The sequence below is a fragment of the Apaloderma vittatum genome, unplaced genomic scaffold, assembly GCF_000703405.1.
Source record: "Apaloderma vittatum isolate BGI_N311 unplaced genomic scaffold, ASM70340v1 scaffold3477, whole genome shotgun sequence".
NCBI lineage: Eukaryota > Metazoa > Chordata > Aves > Trogoniformes > Trogonidae > Apaloderma > Apaloderma vittatum.
The window spans coordinates 2,713-24,103 of record NW_009726541.1 but is presented as its reverse complement, the minus strand read 5'-3'; the positions used below and the strand labels follow the sequence as shown (position 1 = coordinate 24,103).

At 38.7% G+C, this 21,391-nt stretch overlaps 1 protein-coding gene across 1 annotated transcript in view; it reads left to right on the top strand.

Annotated features, from left to right (window-relative positions):
• LOC104276854 (G-protein coupled receptor 98-like) overlaps window positions 1–21,391 on the top strand; it is a gene marked incomplete at both ends in the record, with an annotated part of 71,443 nt that overhangs the window by 48,582 nt on the left and 1,470 nt on the right. Inside the window, one exon of the mRNA XM_009873308.1 lies at window positions 20,662–20,853. Coding sequence (XP_009871610.1) covers window positions 20,662–20,853 — 192 coding nt within the window. The remainder of the gene's footprint in view (window positions 1–20,661; window positions 20,854–21,391) is intronic.

Sequence of the window (21,391 nt, the reverse complement as noted above, 5' to 3'; positions counted from 1 at the left end):
AAAAAAATTAAAAGCCTAAAGAAAAAAAAAAAAAAAAAAAAAAGAGAGACCTAGAAATTGTATAGAAAGGAAAGTTTAAGTAAAATATTAGCCATCTTTGGGAATGAATTTGGAACATTGGATTCAGTTTCTCATATGTCAGCACTGTGGATTGGTCTGTATCCATGCATATCTTCATGCTGCACATCATTATGTCACGATCTTTTGGCTGCAACTTAGGGAAAAACAGAAGGGTTTATGGCCTTTGAAAGAAGGGACAGGCCACACACGAAGACTACAAAGACGTGAGGCTAGGTGGGGACAAAAGCCCGGCTAGCAATTAATCTGTCTTCTGCTGTAGAAGACAACAAAAAATCTTTCTATGAATACATCAGCAGCAAAAGAAGGGCCAAGGAGAGCCTCCAACCTCTGTTAGATGCAAGAGGAAACCTGGTGACTAAGAATGAGGAAAAGACTGAGGTTTTTCTATGCTGCCTTTGCCTCAGTCTTTAGTAATAGTTGTATTCTGGGAATCCAGCCCCCTGACCTAGAAGGCAGAGTCCTGGAGCACAATGATCCTGCCACAATCCATCACATAGATGTACACAAATCTATGGCACCAGATGGAATCCAGCAAGGAGTTCTGAGACAGCTGGCAGAGTGCTCACCAAGCCACTTTCCATAGTTTTTCAGCAGTCCTGGCTGACTGGGGAAGTCCCAGCGTTTTGGAAGTTAGACATTTTGGAAGTTAGGGCAGGTCCTGCCCGACTAACCTGAACTCATTCTACAACGTGGTGATGCAGTTAGGAGATGAGGGAAAGGCTGTACATGTTTTTTATATGGATTTCAGTAAAGCTACGAGGATGCTGTGGAAGATGGTGTCAAATGCTTTACCGAAATCCAGAAAAACCAAGTCCACTGCATGGCCACCATCCGTCCACCTGGTTATGCCTTCATAAAAGGCTCTCAGGTTGGTCAAACATGATTTCCCCTTGGCAAAGCCATGCTGACTGCTCCTAATAACCTTCTTATCCTTGATATGGCCAGAGACAGTGCCAAGGATAAGTTGTTCCATTACCTTTCCAGGGATGGAGTTGAGGCTGACCGGTCTGTAGTTACCCGAGTCATCCTTCCTGCCTTCTTATTGAAGATGGGAGTGACAGTTGCTTTCCTCTGCTCCTCAGGCACCTCACCTGTTGCCCACAATTTACCAAAGATGATGGAGAGTGGCCTAGCAATGACCTCTGCCAGCTCCCTCAGCACCCGCGGGTGCATCCCATCAGGGCCCACTGATTTATGGATGGTCAAGTGGTCCGCCCTAACCCAGTCCTCCTCAACCATGGCAAACTCCTCCTTTCTCCTGCCTTCCTCTGGGGCCTCAGGGCTCTGGGGCTCCTGAGGACAGTCTGCAGCAGTGCAGACAGAGGCAAGGAAGGCCCTCAGCAACTCTGCCTTCTTTGTATCCTCTGTCTTCAGGGCACCCACCTCATTCAGCAGTGGGCCTACCTTGCCTCTGCGGTTAGTTTTGTCGGCAGGGTGCTTGAAGAAGCATTTTCTGTTGTCCTTGACCTCCCTCGCAAGGTTTAATTCCAAGGAGGCCTTAGCTTTCCTAGTTGCTCTCCTACATCCGCTGACAACTGTCTTAAATTCCACCCAGGCAGCCAGCCCCTGCTTCCATGATCCATGGACTCTTCTCCCACTTGAGTTTGCCCAGCAGTTCCCTGGTTAACCATGTGGGTCTCCTGGCTCTCCTTCTTGATTTCCTAGATCTTTCTTGATTTTCCTCAATGCATTTGAAGTTTTAGTAGCCTCTAGGAAGCGAACCATTCCATTTTCCTCCACCCATGTTTCCTGCACAAGAACCCCCTATATGTACAAGCCTGATGTTTCACCGGAATGAGAAGGATGTTTTCTCCTTTTCTTCATAGTAAATACAGATAAGGCCTTGTTTGGGGGCTAGTAAAACTCAGGTTAAAAAAATATATATGAAGCAAAAAAATCCATTAATTTATTTCTTCAATAGCTTCAGTGGCCTCCAAGCAACTAGCATTTCTGCTTTTATCTCTCATAGTTTTGTTCTTATACAATGTATTCATGATATGCACTTTTAGCAGAAACCATGGTAGCTAAGATTTCATTCTAAAATAACACTGAAATGACAGGAATTCAGCAAAGATTGACTTTTTTCTGAAGTACTATATGCAACATAGTCCCTTTTTGTTTGTATTTTGTTTTATCCTTGACATATAATACATTTTAAACAGATGTCATTACTGGAAATTGTTTAGATTTTTGCAATGCCATCCAGCTGATGAGTATCAAAGGAAAATAAGTTAAAGGACCACCATCTAACCTTAATTTATAGGATGTGTCTTTGAATTTGTAAGAGAAAAGAATAAGAATGGGTATGAAAAATGTGTGCAAGACTGGGAAAAAAATCCAGTCATTTAAGCCTATGGTCTTTACAAAATAGTTCATGAAATAACTTCTCTCGTTGCATACAGCAACGAATGTGTGTTCCAAACCTTAAAAATAGTCTGCTTAGAAACTTCTTTCACCTAGTAAAGTTCTTCTGTATTGTTGGCAAGACAGAGTTAAAATAATCTTGAAGCCATCTGTGAGACCAATGCTTTGTAGATCTTTCTTAGAGTACTTAAAATATAATAATCTTATATTAATCTACATCCACATAAACAGCAAATACTTGTTTTCCAGTGAGGACAGAGCAGTTCTCTAAGTCCAATTGATAATGATTTTGCTGATCTAGGAAGTAATCAATTAGAAGTTGTCCAAACTAGGACAGAGTTACCTCAAAAGAAATGGTTCACTGGATTCTTTTTAGAAGTACTTTCTTCTAAAAAAGTAGAACTGTGGGCTATAATAGATCTAAGGCTAAAGGGGAGATGATCTGCCAAAAAAACCCATGTCTTTTTGAAATAGTGCAATGATATCAAAATATAGTTTGCTTTTGGAATGGAGTAAGCAAGGAATCCTTGAAATAAAGCTGGGAGACATCTAGGCATCACCAAAATCTTTTTGTGCCATGACATAGATTCAGTTATATCTTATGAACTAAATGTGTTTTGATTTTATCAACTAGAAGCCTGTTAGATATCGGGTTTACAATTAAAGATCAGATACTTAAAAGCAAAATAAAATCCAGCTTGGATGTTGTGAAGTAAAGCATACTAGTCCAATCCATTATCTGCTAATCCAGACAAAGGAAACACAGCACATCTGCTCAGCTCTTAGGGAGGTATTTGACAGAGTGCCACAACAAAACTGGCAGAGTAACAGCAAAGGGAAAAATGCAGGAAAAATAAAATGGGGAAAATAAAAAAAAAATAGTAATATTGTTACTAATCTTCACCTGCATTTTCATTATGATCATGGCAGAAAAAATACTTTTTAATTACACAAATTTTATGGGCTAGTGATGATCCAGAGGACTGAGCTATCCTACACAATTTAATGGATGATTTTTAGTCTGTGGAATGGCTTAGTAGGAATTATATGAGATCTGAAAGCACTTAGTGCAGAATTATGCACTAAGTTACTAACAGTGAAAGCATTTCTGCTGTAACTTAGTTATATATAACTGAGAAGTGCAAGCTGTATATTGCTTTATCTCAGGACAAATACAAATCATCTTTGTGGCACCAGCTTGAAAGAAGAGGATGTGATGCTAATTTTGTACCCAGCAGCAACATGAAGGACATTGTAGAAGGTACTGATGTCACATTATTTGGGAACCTGTGGACATTTCTGAGCCCACCGGTCCAAGACATGAGTTCTACATGTGCTAGGAGTAAAAAAAGAAAAGTTTAAGTTGTGATTAGGGATTTGAAAATCTTATTTCAGAAGCCTGAGAGTATTTCACATGTCAGCAGTCATCTATTTTCTGTGTGGATACTGGCCCTGATCCAGCAGCTCTATAATCACAGGAGTGGCTTGTTGCATGCAAGATGATGTGTCCTGTCCCTCAGCAAGCACTTTTTGGAGACTTCGGTCTTTTTGAGAATCAGCTCTAACTCAGAACAATTTTTGTGTTCCAACACCTCATTTCTGCTCAGGTGACAAGGTGGTGTGAGGGCATAGAGAAGGCATTAAGCATCTCTTTCAGAGTTAGATTGACTTTCATTGCATCTACACGGTGCTCTGCCAGCTGCAGTTTGTATAGACAAACAGTTAAACATCTAACCTGTTCAGAAACAAAACACTAAGTGTGGCTGTGATATTATACCATATTATTCTTTGAGATTTTCAGTGTTTCCTTCTCTTAACAAAAGGACTATGCTAAGCATTTAAGGAACATGCTAAATGTACTGTCATACATTAATTACAAAGTCAGTTTGTTTGGAAGTATTTAAGTGGAATGTTGCCAGTGTTTTCTTTTTGTACTGAATTTTTGTGATGGGTTTTTTTATCTCCAACGGGAAACATGTCATCACTTAAATGTGAAATCTGAACATAACCACTTAGTAGTAACTCTCTCAGGAAGCTTTCTAATGCGTGTGAGCACTGCAAAGCATTTGAGTCTGGAAAGAGTTGAGCAACTTTGAAGCTGGAACTAACCACAGCAGGACGAAAATTGCTAAATTATGTTTTCTTTATTTTGAGCAAAATGTCAAGTGTTGCTCTTTTGCCTTTGCCTTGACAAAGGTCAATTGGATTTTAAAAAGCACCAAATCAACTCATACTGTCAGCTGATTATTTGTTTAAATCTTTAAATGTCTTCTTTTGCTGCTACAGGAGAGTCATGAAAAGTTTTACTGACAAAGATATGTTCGATCCTCAACTGCAAAACCAGGAATTACACCAATATTTTTTCTTTGTTCTCTCTATGTCTTCTTAAAGGAGGGTGAGTAGTAGTCTTAATTCTGAAAGACGTCATCTTGTTTTCTTTGTATGATGTGAGCATGCAAATAAAACACATGATCTACTGGAAACTTCCTAAAGCTGTGACTGTGCTTCAAAAAATGTGTAACAGGGAAGCAGGAAAATTGTAACACTTACCCTAACATACGCTCAGATACCCTATATGTCCAGTAGATTTTGAAAGTTCAGTATTTCTTTAGCCCTGGCATCCCCTAGCATTAATCTTTTGAGTTGCAGAAAAGAGAAAATTGACATTTTAGTAAGCAGAGTGATTCCTTTCCAAGTGGAGTAGAGCCAGCAACTCTTGCAGGACCTTTTTCTCACTCCTGACTTCTGGAAGGTGGCAGAAAAACAGTGATTCTCACCATGAAGACGGATGCTTTCCTGCAAAGCTTTTTTGTAACTATTTTTGTAACTATTATTTTTTGTAACTATTATTAACCAAATAGGCCAACCTACTTCATATCAGGAATATGCACTTATAGATCTTTTTCTCAATTCTTTCATTTCATTTTCATCAGTAAACAAAAAAAAGGCTTAGTCACACTCCCCAACTCTAGGCACTGGAGTTACTACACTGGTTTTCAAAGGCTTTTTATGTGGTCAGTAAAGAGAGAAATGTGATTCCAGAGGAAGCTTCAAAAGACACGTGAGATTCCTGCTTTTTCATTACTTTCCATTAGTATATCATTTCAGTATTTAGGCTCTTTATACTGTATTGTTTTACTGAAGAGAAATGTCGCTGTGTTCTAAAAAAGTCCAACAAAAAACAATACATAAAACCGTAAAAATAATTAATAGACATCACAGGAACTGTTTACTTTCAAGTTGCCCTTTAATGATAAAAGATGCTTTGTCCTGTATTTTCTTTGCTGATGAACTTCTGCTAAACTCTTGAGAAATAAGCTCTGTTAGGACTGCCTGCTTTAGCTGGGTACCTATATACTTGCTTCTCAGTAAATGCTAATTCCTAGCAATTATTTGCACCAAGAAATTATGATCGTGTGTTAACTGTAGTGCTCCAGAGTTCATGAACGTGACTTTCATTGTGTTGAATACTGTAGAGAGAACAAAGAGAAGTCCTGTGCCTTAATGTGTCTATAAATTCCAATATGTGATACAAGAAATGGATGTGCAGGACACACAGCACAAGCAGGCAACTAGACAACAGGACAGCATGGCAGGCAGGCAACAAGATTTTGTAGCCAGAGACCCAAGAGCAGGTCATCCATAAAGTGAGCAGGTTGGATATTTAACTGTTTGCCCATAAAAGTTGTCACTGACATTGTACTGCCCAATTCAGAGTGTTTCATGATGGGAGGAAGAGAGACAATGGGAATAAGTTGAAATAAATGTGAAGTACTCTAGGCACCTTTGAGCTAAGTCAGGAGGAATCAAAGCTGTTTCTGTGCTCTAAAACCACATGAAGGTCCATTGCTGTGAAGCGTTTTGCATCAAGCAGTGAAGCTTCCCCATTCTTACCATGGCAGGAATCCAATCTTGTCCTTGACACTCTACTGAGATTTTGTCCCAAAGACAACCCTGTCCTTATGCACCTGCTTCTTTGTCCCCTTCTGCATAGGTTTTTAAAAAATAGTATCTAGATACGACGTTCACTGAGAACATAGGGAAGTCTGCTAGCACCCATTCTCGTATTTCTCTGCCTGTCTCAGAACATTTTTTCATTTTTCTCTAAGATAGAGGTAATCTCAGAAGAATCAAATAATTTTTATCCACATTTCCACACAGGCCTTGCTTTGCAAATAACTACAATATTGACGTCCTTCACAGAGGTGCTGCCATGGTATAGGAAGTAGCAAGGCCATGGAACTGTGCTGAGTTTATCTTCAGAATCAGCGTAAATATAATCCAAAAAGTAATTTATTCGAGATCTAACTATGTGTGCTGAATTTTATCTGAAGTTACTATCCCAGTCTCTTGAAAAACAATATAACTGTCCTGCTTTCCTTTAGGACACATGAAACCCAACTGGGAAAGTATCTTTAGGGTAGCTCTTAAAATTTTAGAAATATTTAAAGTAACAAAAATTTTGATAGCTTTGCTTCTCATAAAATAAACTTGTAGAAAAACACTAATCTTACCTGGTATATTTGAATAAACTTACAGAAATTTGAAAATATAGAAAATAACACGCTTGAGAAATGCAGCATTTTCAATAACGTAGTATAAATTTTAAGTTTATATATTGTAAAGAAATTTCAAAGCACTGGCAATTAGTCAGTTCCTGCTACAGAAAGTTATCTCAAGACTATACATTGATATTCTCTATGGAAAACTGAGAATAAATTGCTTTTAAATGACTAAATTTTTTTGTGTTTCACCAGGACTGCAAATAGTCGTGTCTGCTCTCCTGGAGCAGGATTTACCAGCCTGTCAATCTTCAGAGAGCTTTTCTGAGATGGGTATTATCATCTCTGTTTTAGAGATGGCTGAAATAAAACCATGGGAAGATAAATGACTTGTATAGGGCCAGAAGACTCGCTAGTATAGGAAGCAAATTTAATGGCTTCTATATTTCAGGTTTGTGCTTAGTTCATAAACCACATTACTGCCGTCTCTTAATCTGTATTGCCACAAGTACTTTATTTCTGAACAGTCTGTATTTTCTAAATAGAAGCCAAATTTAGTGCTACTAGTTCATTAAATCCTTGTGACAGTAAAGAGTAGAAGGAGCCATGGGATGAATGATTTTCAGCATAGTCTAAATAAAGACCCTCCTCTTCCTGGGAATATATCTTTTTTGATTGCTTCAGATTGTCATCCTCCTTTCCACTGGCAAAAACCATGAAACTATTCAGTCACTTTGCTAACGTATCTTGGCATAGTTTGTAAAAATTACTTGCAACAGCTAAAAAGTCATACATAGACTGGAAGAAAATAATGCAGTACTTAACACTAAGTAACATCTAACTTGCCTATAAAGTCATCTGTGTATGGTAACAATACATATAATGCAGAAGAATAAAAAATAAAAAAAGAAATCCCAGGATAATAGCTATTGTTTTCTGGCAAGAGTGTGATTTCTGTGTGTGACTTATATAAACTGAGCCATCTAATGCATAAAAATATTATTTTTATTAGTTTTGTTCACACAAAACGTAAGTATACTAAATATACTGCATACTGAAGCTTTTCAAGAAAAGTGTGCATAAGTAGGTATTAAATGGTTCCATCTTTTTTTTTTTTTTGATAAAAAAGAAGAACCAGCCATGATGACAATATGCAAACTCTTTGTGTAGAGGATGGAAAAGTCTTGGAGTTTGGGGTTTATGTGTGTTTTGTAGGATACTTCATCCTATCCTCCAAAAAAAAAAAAAATCCTAATCTTATCACTAGCACTGCCAAGCCAGAGGATCAGAACTTCATTTGGTAGGCCTGTGCCTTTACTACTGTCTTCATTGCCATTCCTTGTTGACCCCAGGAAGGCAACAGGGGAAAAAAAAAAAAAAAAAGTGTGTAAGGTTGCTGTATTCTCTTCTGCTAAAGGGTAAAATTGACTTTCATCAGGTCTTATGGGATGCTTTCACTAGCAAACCAGATAAAATCTTGCTAGTGACCAAGCAAGAACACAGAAAAATATTGTTTTCATTGAAAGTGAAGCCTCCTTTTAGCATGTTTCGCAGATACTGAAAAAGATTTAAGGATATTTATTTATTTTCCTTACCAAAAAAATTGTCAGGATATCCTAAAAGCGGAAGTGCTGGATGTTTGGGCTGCCATTTGAAATGCATCCGCTATGTGAAATGACACAGATAATCCTAAATGGGCATAAAGGACCTCTGCTTTGGAGCCAGGAGTGATACAACAGTGTCAACAGAGATACTGGGCCAGGGAGATGAGGGGAAAACTCCCAAGCTTGGACTCAGCACTGTTTTGTTTCACACTGCATTTAATTTTTGTATTAAAACTTTTGTATGTCTGATGTAGGATTACGAAGTAAACCTTTGGTGTTTTGTTGCACAAAGTCTGTTGATGCCCAACGGGTTGGACTGTAACTATCACAACAGTCGTGCCACAAATACTGCCCTTACTAACATCTGCAGAATATAACAGCCATGTCTATACCATCTATGAATGATTTATCAACTCTTCAGAAACTATGCATAAATAGACTCCTGGAACCGATTACCTCAGAATGAATGGTAATTAATGATTACACCTGCCAAAAGTCCATTTGCCAAGCATAAAAATGCTTTGAATGGGTGACATTCTTGTAGAAGTCAATAATACGTTACTGACCATTTTATGTTTTGTTGAATAGTGTTTCGTCTTCCTTTTATGCTTATACTGGATTTTATTATAGCATTTTCTTTGCACTCTGAGGTTGAAGTGATATATATGTCATGCTTGCATGAGAGGAAATGATCTCTAGTTGCTTTTCTGTTGCTTTCAGCACAGTTTGGAAAGATTTCTACTACTTGTACTTCTTCTCATTTTCCTGCTAGATTCTTCTCAAATTAAGAAATTCAGTTTAGCCTCCATTCATTCAACTTCTGCAATAAAGGCAACATATAGCTAAAGTACTAAACATATAACTAAAGTACTACACAAAGTAAATGCATTTTGTTGCCTTCATTCATATTGGTGAATATGATCTTCATCACATTTTTAAACTTTTTATTGGAGGTTTGCCACAGATTTCACATACAATATTGTAATTTTACATCTAGTTTTCTATCTAATAATTCATTACACGTAAAGCTTAGTTATGTGACATGGCACTGCTACACCAGGCTGTGAGATTTCCAGTACTTGTGTATATAGCTGGGTTTTATAGGATTTATATTTGACCTGCTTAACACAAAATTGCTTCAGAATCCACTTGCCTGGCAAAATTTTCCTGTCTCACTTCAGAACTTCCTGCTAGTTCCCCTAGGAGATTGCTTGTACCTCTCATCAGGCTTTTAAATATTCACTTTATCGGTCCATCTTTTCTGCTGACTTCTGCAAGGAGCCAAGATGCTGAACATGCAGAGTCTTGGAGGTGGAAACCTCGTTCGATCTGATCTGGTCTGACCCATGAGCACCTCCAGGTTGGTGGATCTTGTGTCCTCTCAGTCCCCATGTGTTGCCTGGTCTAGTCGAGAGGTGGCGTCCCTGCCCATGACAGGGAGGTTGGACTAGATGATCTCTAAGGTGCCTTCCAGCCTAGGCCAGTCTACGATTCCTCGTACTGACCCTGTTCTGCAGGCACAGCCAGAGATGTCTGGGATTGTGCAGGCAGGGAGGTCTTTCCACCAGCACTGACCAGCAATAGTGTTAATAGAATAACTGGTAGCTTCTCTGCTGCAGCTGAGGATGGGAAAATGCAGAAAGAAAGTCAGAAAGCACTAAAATATATATTAAAAAATAAAAATAGTGAAGGGCTTCTTCCAGTCATGTATTCTTTTCTTGACTCACTGTGGAACTCCAGAGTTGGCAGCTGTCTGTGTTTGCTTTGCGTTGGACTTCACCATGCAGCCAAGACAGCTCTGTCAAACACTTTGGGTGGTTTTGCAATGTGAAAACATGACACTACAGAGCCAGAACTTATTGCCATACAAGGGTGCTGGGACAGAGTAGACAGTGATCTGCAGCCCTCATGTAAAAAGGAAGAGCTCAAAAGGACATATATTACATGCTAAGTAATAGGAAAAACTAAGCTAAAATAATAATAAAAAAACCCCAAACAACAACAGCTGAGAAGCTTTGAAAAATATGTGAAAGTCCATCCTTCAGCAGCTCCTATCATTTTTTCCTCTGAAGAAGCGCTCCACAGATAGTAAGAATGGGTCACGGAGCAGGTCATATCCAAATTCTTCTGTTTAGTGCTGCAAACATATCTTAGGTCACTTCTGGCATTAATCCATTAGAGAGAATTTCCAAGAGGGAAAATAACTTCTTGTTTTCCAAGTACAAGAAGAACAGTTTGACAACAATTTGACATGTGTTTCATGACTTACACTATCTGTTGCTGACAATGGGTAGAGTTGGATTGCTGCAAAGTTCAGTAAATATACAGAACAGAAATGTTCCAATTGCTTAGTTTTGAAATAACACATATATATATGTATCCTTTGTACCCTTACATTGGTATTCATTGACCTGCAGTTTAGGTTTTTGTAAGCTAAATCATAGGGAAATAACTAAATATGACAAAATCATTACTCTCCTGAATGTTTTTCTTGTCTCAGAAGCACAGAATGGTCCCTGTTTATAATCAGCCAATGGAATTGCCTCAGTGTTCATTTCATTTCATTCCCTTTATACTTTCTGTAAATTTCCTTTTTTTGTTGTTGTTCACAGCTTAGCAGTGGTATTTCCATCTGAGTCTATTTAGAAAGCCCTGACACAAATTTGTGTGCCAATGGTTTTTCCATTAAAAACCAAAAAGTTGTAACCCACAAATGCAAATTCTAGAAAGCTTTAGAGCTACCACTGGTAAAAAACCCTCACAACAGAATTTTCTAATACAAGACTGACATCATATCTATATTTAATATGACTTTCTTTTTAATTTTACTTTGAGTAATACTCCCTGTGAAAAGACACCTCATTAACTCTTGAGGTACTTTTTATTGATTCAGAGCTTTCTCTGTGTCTCCTTACACAGATTGGGTGCAAGGACGGGGGAGGAAAATCAGCTCGTTATCTCAGGCGGAAAGTGAAGAATTTCATTGACAGACCCCAATATACTATTATACCTCCACCTACTCTTGTTCACCTACTTGTCAGATATGGAAGGACGTCTAGTCCTTGTCCTCATTTTTGCCCACGTTTCCCTTTTTTTGAGAAGCGTCCCTAACCAAAACAGTGTTAACTTCCTGCTTTATAAATAAGACTTGCCTTCTGCTGTCTCTGAAGCTGTGGAAAGGCAGTAAATATCTACAATAATGTTCATTAAAACAAAAAAAAAAGGAGAGTAGGGAGTGTAAGCTGCTGGCATGTTCCTATGAATAGCATTTAATAGGAAAGAACTGTGCTTCTGAGACAAAAATAACTTTTTTTTCTGGTACCTTACATATCTCTTATTCTGGACATAAAAAGCATAAAAACTTATACTTTCTGGGGTCAATTTTACCCCATGGGAGGTTGAAGATGGTAAGACTTTTTGGTTCCTTTGAGCATGGTGTGGCTGTAGCTCTCTAACCATCTGCAGCATCCCCGAGAGATTTTCCCAATAGTCAGAGAACGCTGGAGTATATAAACACCTTATTTCTGCCAGTCTGGCCCTAAAACACCCTAGCAGCAGATATGGAAAATAGTTATATCAGTAATACACAATTCTTGGGTTCCCTCCAAGACAGAGTTTTTTGAAGGTTTCTTGCATTTATGGCCTCTGAAGTTGCACCAGTCAGTTACAGTTTCTCTCTTTTATGGCACTGCAGAGAAATGCTGCTAACTAAACGGTCTATCCAATTTCAGATATCACAGAGTAAGAAATAAAGAGATAACAGCAGTCATAAGAGAGAATATGATGCTGAAAGAATCAATTACAAGGAAAAAATGTTATAGCAATAACTCCTAGCCTTTACTTCACTCTTCGTTTTGAGATTTTCTGTAACAACAATTGAAAGCTCAGCAATAAGCACAAAGTTATCTTCTCTTTCAGCTCTTCCTGTCAATGATGCCTTTCAACATGTTTTTTTGAACTCTGTGTATTTGTTACTAATATACATAAGCAGAAATTACTGCTTTAACAACAACAAAAGGAAGATAGCACTTTCTTTGACTTTTTGTATGGGCAAGATTGACCTGGGATGTACTCAGTGGTGCTAGTTTGTATGGTCCCCAAATGTAGTTCCTTTAATCGCTAGCTTTCCTCTTGAGTATTGCTTTCCTATCCCAGCTTTCAGTTTGCTTTCAACTATAACTAGAAAATTAACTGCTTTAACACTGTTAATCAGGGAATCACTTGACCTAGGAGCAGAAGTGACAAAGGCATTTGCAGCCACCATTTCTTTTCTGTTGGAGAATGAAATGAAAGGAGTAGTAGGCTTTGATTGTAAGGTACAAGCTGAAATGTAGGGTTATATACGTTTACCTTGGAAAGCAAGTATGAGAGCAAATGTCTGAAAAATTTTGTACATCATATATGCCAATTCATGACCTTTGATATTTCTAGATCTTTACAGTCAATGCAGTTAAATATGTGAGGAATAACCTTATAGCTTTTGTGGTTTTTTTTTTTCCTTTTTAGTGTAAGATTCGCTAGTGGCCACATAGTCTGTTTTTCACTGACATGTGATCAGGCTGCTCTCTGCTACCAGTGTCCCTCCATATAGGACAAAACACAAGAACCCAAAGCAAAGAGGAATGCAAGGGATGATGTCCCTGATTTCTGTTGCCTGTGCAGGAAAGAAAAATTAGAAAAGCAGAGGAGAAAATAGACACGGACTGAGAGATGGGGCAGAGATGGGGAACAACAAGGGGCTAGCCTGCTTTGTCTGTGTGGCTGGTGTGATATGCTGAATCCCACAGAGCTCTGTAACGAGCGACCGCAGACAGAATCGTGGAGGTGAATTGCAACCTGCTTCTGCAGGCTGTTTCTCCCATGTTTGCCCATCACAGACCACACTTCTCTCACCGTTGGTACCTCTGGTCTTTGACTCGGTGTTTGTTTCTTCCTTAGCTAGACCAAAAACAGGGTTTTCTTGCTATTTCTGGGATGACTACGTTGGGAGGACATAACTGAATTGTATTCTAGCCCAATCCGCACATCTGACAAGTTTGGCCAAGCATCTGTATTTTCAGTGCATCTTCAAACCTGACCACCTGCCTTTTAAAATTTGAATCTGTCCCCTTAACAAACAGCAACAACAAAAGCAAAACAGAGCAAAGCTAAACAAAACAAAACAAATCAAAACAAAATAAACCAAAATAGAATAAAATAAACCAAGCCAAACACATACCCACAACTTCTTCCACCATTTGCAGGGCTGAAACTGGAGGTGCAAATGGCTGTTGTGTGGGAGTAGCTGCAAGTGTGCTGAAAGCTATGCAAAATATTTATAGTATCTATTTTTTAAAGATTTGCCAGAGTTGGTGAACTTTTCGGGTAAGCCTGAGCCAAGTTTAGGCTAAATCTGAGCTGAATGAAGCTTGACAGAAAGGAATTTATGTCTTTGGCTTTGGGTAGAAACTGCAAGATTCAGCATGGCGCTGCATAAAGAGGAACTTGGCAGTTAAACTGAGCTTCAGGTGCCATGCTAATATTAGGGAAATGTATCCGTAATGCTGAAAGCACAGTATTTTTATCATTATAAAGAATATACCCATAACCTCTCTGTGGAATAACAACTTTACTAAAAAAAAATAAAAAATAAAGCACTCAAAATAACCGTGTCTTAGTTCAAACCTGTAAATGCATTCTTAGTTTAATCATAGATATAGGAGCAATTACTTTTTTTTTTTTTGCCATGTTTTTATTGTGGCTATGTGTATGTGTATATGGGGGTAGATGTTGTGTTCAAAAGTGGTCTTATGATGTTGCCTACCAAGACAGTATGAGTTTTGCAGTCTTTGACTTCATTCGTTGCTGCTTTTTGCTCTTGAAGTGAGTCTTTAGAACAGCAGCTGTGGCTGACACGAAGCTTTTCCTACAGAGCAAAATGGAGAATAAATACCTTAGGAAGAGAAGTGTGGATAAGCAGTAAACGTTCTCAGTAGAAACTGTGATAAGTGAAATGATATGATTAGTAAATGTTATAATAGCTTCATCAAAACTGATGCTTATTGGCAAATAAACAGTCAAACCCTTGACAATACGTAGCAGGTCCAAAGTCAATTTATTAAGTGTAATCGCCAGTTGGCAGGGTTGCACTGCTAAGGACATGGTTTTTAGAATAATCACTTTGAATGCTAAGGTAAAAGAGTTGGATTTAGACATAAGGATCGGATCTGATTTACATTTCAAAGGTTAATATTTCTGGAGAGCTATGAGTAGGAGATGTTAAGTGATGGCTTAGGATGTAGTGTCATGTGACTGAGATGATACTTCTGTCATGATGACACCAGTAAAAGATCTTCAAGCTGTTCTCAAAGAAAAATATGGTTGAAGAAGATATAGAAACATAAAATGTACATTACAGTCTGCATTTTCATATCTAAACATGCACAAAAATGATGTGCCTGCAATTTACATAATTATCTCTGAAAACAAGGAAACTCGTGGAACGAAATAGAGAATTATATGTGATATGTGTGTGTCACTTGGTTAGCATTGTTGATGCTATTGTGCATGTGAATATTCACTTCCATGGCTAATTTCCTTCCAAAACTGATTAGAAAAGACAACAATGTCAAATATGTATCATGCATTATACAATGGCCCTGATTATAATTTCCTGAAAATGATCCCTTTAACTTTGAGAGCAATTTTTTGCTATGTAGATGCTGGCTTCTTGAACACAGCAAAGTGTGCAAAATATCCGGATTAATCACACCAGTTTTAAAGAAACAGAGAACATCATCTGTTAATAGTTCAGTAATATAAAAATTTTGTATTTTTATGATGCTGTTTGTTCAACATTTTATGTCCGTTGATTTTGCCCAGAGCAGTAGGCACTTGTTATGTAAATCAGTGTTAATCCACATCGGGCTTTGACAGGCCAGTGATGGAAAAACACGTTAGAAAAGAGAAGTCCACAATGTAAGAACTTCCAGTAAATTAGTGAAATCCCCAGGGAAGTTCACAAGAAGTCAGCTAAAGCACTGAGGTGCACAAGCTTCAGCCAAGGTGATGCTGCCAGGAGTAGCCATTGAGAGCCACTCAGGACAGACAGCCTGACCGTTAAAACTGGCAAGGATTTTCCGGGACTCGTTGCCAAGGTTAAATTAGCCTAGTGCAGATAGAGAATAAGATTAAATCTCACCCTGATAAGATTGAAAAAACTAAAGTGAAACTAACCAAAGCATAAACCAGCATGCGGAAATTCCTCCACAGTGACTACAGACAGCTAGTCTCAAAGCTGATCCATGGAAAGACAACTCTTCTGTTGGCAGAGACACCTGTTTTTGTGATTTCTTGGGGTTTTTTTTTACCACCTGGCACCACTAAGTGTGTGACTTTAAAAAGAATAGTGTGTGGTAGCCACAATGATCAGAATGATCCTGTTCTGGAGAGGGAGATCTTTTTGTGGTCTAACACAAGATAGTATCTTTCTTCACGAGCCTTGGTTTCACTTATATTCTCTTTTGAGAAAAACAGGTTTTAGTGATACATTCACCTGGTTAGGGATATAGTCACATGATTATTGTTATCAAATAAATTTTTCCATATTATAATAGGAATTCAAAGAATGCCTCTGTAGAGTGCACTGAATTTTTGTTAGTGCTGATATACATATCCTGAAATAGATTGAGGAATTTCTCAAATGGAGTGTTCAAATGGCTTCTCTTCACTAAAAGTCCTCAAAAGATATGTTAGTTTTATAAATAGAAATTCCATTCCTCTAAAATAGATGATGTTGCCTGAATCCACTTCTCCCTGGAAAAACAGTTTTTGCAATTTCAGGGTAGGGTATCTCAGGCATGGAAAAAAATACTTGTGTAAATAGTATGATGACTATTAGTGCAGATTTTAAAAAAAATAAATAAAAAATCTAATGTCATGGCGTGTTTGTGTTTTTTAGAGAAAGAAAAGTTCTTTATTTTACATGACTAGCTAAAATTGTGGGACACAGTAGGCATCTTGGTTTTCTCTTAGTGTGTAAAAAATGAGATGATAGTTTGTTGATGGCCTACAGTATGTTGCATCCTTTCTCATTACTATTAGCAAAGCTATCTCAGTTTCCAAATTTAGACATACCGTACCATGCAGTGTCAGTGAAGTGAGTTGGAACATGCAGAATTAGTGGACAAAGAGACGGAGAGAATGTCAAATGTGAAAGGAAGGCTTTTAGTGGATCAGTCTTCCAAGTTTGCATGTGATCCTACGAAGTGTGAAATGTATTCTGCCCTTTTATTGGCAGCTGTGGAAGTCTGTCCTTAATTTACTAGCTTCCTGCAGCTATGTCCACAGAATAAATAAATCAAGCTCTTGTATATGAGAATCCCCCTCACACCCATGCATGGACAAAACCCTCCCACAAATTATAAAAGGTACCAGGAAAATCCTCTTTTCTTCTGTGGAAAACTTTCCACAGTCTCTTTGGGCAAATTGCTTCATTGCTCAATTACACAGAATCACACAGAATCACAGAATGTCAGGTGTTGGAAGGCACCTTGAAAGATCAACCTGTTCAACGCCCCTGCCAGAGCAGATTTCCTTGTATGGAGTTAGAACCTCCCCATTTTCTACTTAGAACCGGCTTCTCTCATCCTCCTGCCATGCCACTCTTATCTTCTCAGTAACTACCTCTTGTGTGTTGGAAAGGTACTAGCGGTTAATGGTCATTAATTCCTCCCCTAAGAGCCTCCCCTAAGTTGAAAATCCCAATTTCCTCAGCCTGGCCTCACAGGGCATGTGCTTGAGCCCCTGACCATCTTGGTGGCCCTCCACTGGTCTCACACAAGCTCATACCCATCCAGTGCTCTTACCTGTCTGGACAGCAATGTCCTAACTTGCGTATGAGAGTGCTGTGGGAGACCATGCTGAAAGCCTTGCAAAACTCAAAGAAGATGTAATGCACTGCTCTCCCACACGCTTGCGGGATGAGAATGTCTGCAAATTTTTATGCAACAGCAGAGGACATTGTTACTAGGCTGAGGTTTTGGGGCTTGGGATTTTTGGGGCTATATTGGGGTTATTTTATGAAATCTTCTTAAGAATACAAAATTAATATTTAACACGTTTTTAATGGAGATGACATTGCTTGTGCTATTGATATCCATACCCAGAACTATCTTCTTTTGATCTCTTTGAAAAGTGTAGGTTTCTTCTTTGAACATTCTGTAGGTCTGGTAATTTTGTCAGCAGAACTTGGCTGTTCTCTGCATTTCATACTTGATCCAGCTAGCACAAACAATGTCTGTGTGTCTCTGAAGAAGTAAAGTGGTGCCAACTTGGCCAATTTTTTTATTTTTTCTTTTTTATGATAAACACAGTGAAAAGTACATTACAATGCCAATAGTCTTATTTTCATAGTACTTTAAGACTATTTATACATTATTGAAGGTTGAAGTGAAGAAGAACATAACTAGTGTCAAAAGTGTGATCAAAGACAATTCAATTCTCAAATTTGGAAAACAAAACACTGATACTGTCAAAGCTGTGGTTGCACTGACACAACCAAACGTGCATCCTGCCTATGCTCTTTCAGAGTGAACAGACTAATAGCTGCTGGTGCTAAAATAAGCACAGATCAATAGGACTGGATCCATGGAATCTTCATGTGTATCATTGTTGGAACTCAGGACAATTTGCCTTGTTTTGATTTCCAAAACCTCAGTTGCAGTGGTTTCTAGTAGACACACATGGTAGTGAGAATAAGACCACAAAACCCTTTTGATACTTCAGACAAAACCACAGTGTTGGGATACAGCAGCTCACATCTAAAGAGTGTATCTTCTTGAGACTAGATTTGTCGAGGAATATGGGTCAAAGAAGGTTGCATCGTTTTCCAGCTAAGCAAGAATTCTTCTACCCAGCAACACAGTTCCTGTGTAAATGTCTATTTAGGTATAAGCTTCTGTTTGCAAGGCACTCATGAAATATTTTATGAGAGTGGGAGAAGTAAAACTCACAGTTTTTGTTTCCGTTGGCTAATTCAGCCTGTGACTCCTCCTGTCCTCAGATAGACAAATAACCTCCCCGAGTCCGTGTGCTCATTACAGAAGGGCACAGAGGAGCTGTCTCGTCACCCTTCTGCATCAATACATGGGAGTTCTCCCAGCCTTGAGGAAAGGAGAGATGCAGGAGTGGATGCTCATCTGAGGAATGCTGGCTGCTGCTGCTGCACAGGACAAGGGTCCGTGTCTCTGGAGAGCAGTGAGGGGCAGAATTGGTGGCAATGGGGAGGAGTGGTGGCAAGGATGCTTTGGGTGTCAAAATGCCTTTCTGTGGTTCTGGCAGAACAACAGTTCCTCAGAAATAGCAGTGTCTGAAACACACAGAGTGTTAATCCAGGACACCAAGCTGAGTTAAGGAGGTAATTGTGGCACTTTGTTCCATGTTTGTTTTGTTTAGAAGAGGGAGTCTCCACGCTTGGGGCTGCACAGCGGAGTGACGTAGCTGAGCCTTTGCATACCAATGCCCTGTGTCCCTGAAAGACAGTGCTGCACAGCATTTCCAGCTAATGGGTTTTCTTGAAAAGTAGAAAACCACTTGAAATGTGAGTGCAGCCTTTGTGGCTAGGTCCTCAGAGACGGAAATGCCAGAGGCTGCTCTGAATTCAATGTTGTCACTGTGATCTGTTCTTCATGGGGTTTTTATCCTTTTCATATCCATTAAACAAATTAAAAGAAATCCATTTGCTGGTCTAATTATGCTTGACCTACATCAGAGTCCTTGGATATGTTTATAGAAAGAAAGGACATTTTGCTTCCTTTTCAGTGTATCTTAAGTGCAGCATGTGTTTGCATCATTTTTTTTGGAATGCATTTGCTTTCATATATCAAAGAAATTTCCTCTCAGTTGCTCTGGGTCTTCATGACAAAAAGAAATAATATAAAAAAGTGGGATTTTTTTCACAAAATAGTTGTTTTAAACACTTTTGTTTGCTGTTTTGCTGTTAAAAAATTGCGTACATGGATCTGTATGGCTTTACAGAAGCTTTAACAAGGCTGCCCGTTTTATACAGATGTGAGTGATCATATATCTTGGGTAATTGCAGTGTCCATATATTTTCAATATTCTTTCCATTAGGATTTCCCAAATACAACTACATGAAACTCCTTACTATTCATAAGCCCAGTTACTACTTTCATGCCAATGAGTACCTTTCCAATAAACTGTTCAGTTTAAGTGCAATTGGTTTCAGGGATCTAGAGGACAATGTGAAGTACAAAAGACAATGCAAATGTAGTTGTATGGCAGCAAGCAGGAAGAATCCACAAGTCTTCTTTTGGTTAACCCCTTCTTTAGTAATTAGTGAATTGCTTGATTTATCAATTGAAATTTTATTATTTTCCCTCAGTATTAGTGCAACTTAAGATTTAGAGAAAAAGAAACTTAGATTTCATATTCAGAAGTTCAGTCATTGGGTTTCTGTGCAAACAAAAGACATAGTTATAATACTTTTCTTGGCTAAGTCTAAAGGTCAAAATTAGCAAGTTTTAAAGAGAAACTGCAGAGGCATACAGCAGAGCCTTTGTAGTAATACAAATGAAAGACAGTGCTGAATTAGTGGATATCATAAAGAATCTAATTTATAGTTTCAACTTGGTATCTGTGACGGCAGCAGTACAGTTTGCATGAGATTGAAATTGGGGTAAGAATGCAAAGAGCCAGCAGGTCAGTAAGGAAATAAAGAATTGTGGCTAAGGGCCAGCAGCCAAATCCTATTGTAAAGGCAGCCCTTGACCACAATTTCACTATTATGACAACTGTGAAACTCGAGTTGGTTTTGTTGTTGTTGGGATCTTGGCTTTGCTTCACGACTGCGTGGGTTCAACCAAATAATCCTTCTTCATTGACTCTTCTGGGTTGGTCTGAACTGACTTTTAACTTCCAGATTGCTGATGGGCAGTGATGTGGTTTCTCATTTTCCACAGAAACTACCTAAGCCCTCTAAGGCACAGACTTCTGGTGTAAGGGAAGGCATCTGCTACAGTACATGGGACCTCACTATGGCTGCGTTCAAACCCTGACCTGCCCTCCTTGTGTCTCACGCGCTGATGTTCTTTTTCTCTTCTCTGTTTCAGGGTCTTTATGTCTTTGTGGTGTATTTTATCCTGCACAACCAACTTTGCTGTCCCGTGAAAGCAAGTTATACCGTAGACATGAACGGGCATACAACATCAGGATCGGCTTTCTTCACACATGGCAGTGGTCTGCCGGCTGCAGGTGGAGAGATCAGCAAGTCGACCCAGAACCTCATCAGTGCTATGGAAGAGGTAACAGTGCTCTGTAGTCATTACTTTGCCTATTGGAAACATAACTGGAGATTTAAGCGGCAGTACTGAAGTGTAATACACAGGAACGATATGCTAATTATTATAGGTTGGTTCTGGGGAGGGGACATTATTTATTTATTTATTTTGCCATAAAAGTTGTTATCTTCAGCCGTGGTGATATTCTTGGAACTTAAAATTCCCTGGTAACATCCTATCTAGAGAATTTCCCCTTTTCTGCTTGAGTCTTCAGTCTCTTACAGAGGCTGGTCAAAGTGCTGTCAGAAGTAGGTCTTGAGAAATCAAAATATCACGTTAATTCTTTTGGCTTACCATACGTCTTAGATGAGTTTTATGCCTTTAATTTTCAAAGTCATGCTGTGCGAAAATTCTGGCAATTTTAATAGAATAGAAAAAATAGAATAAAATTAAAAATTTATAAAAGAAAAGGAAAAAGAAAAAAAAAGTAAAATGAAGAGAGGAGAGGGGAGGAGAGAGGAGGGGAGAGGAGGGGAGGGGAGAGGAGAGGAGAGGAGAGGTG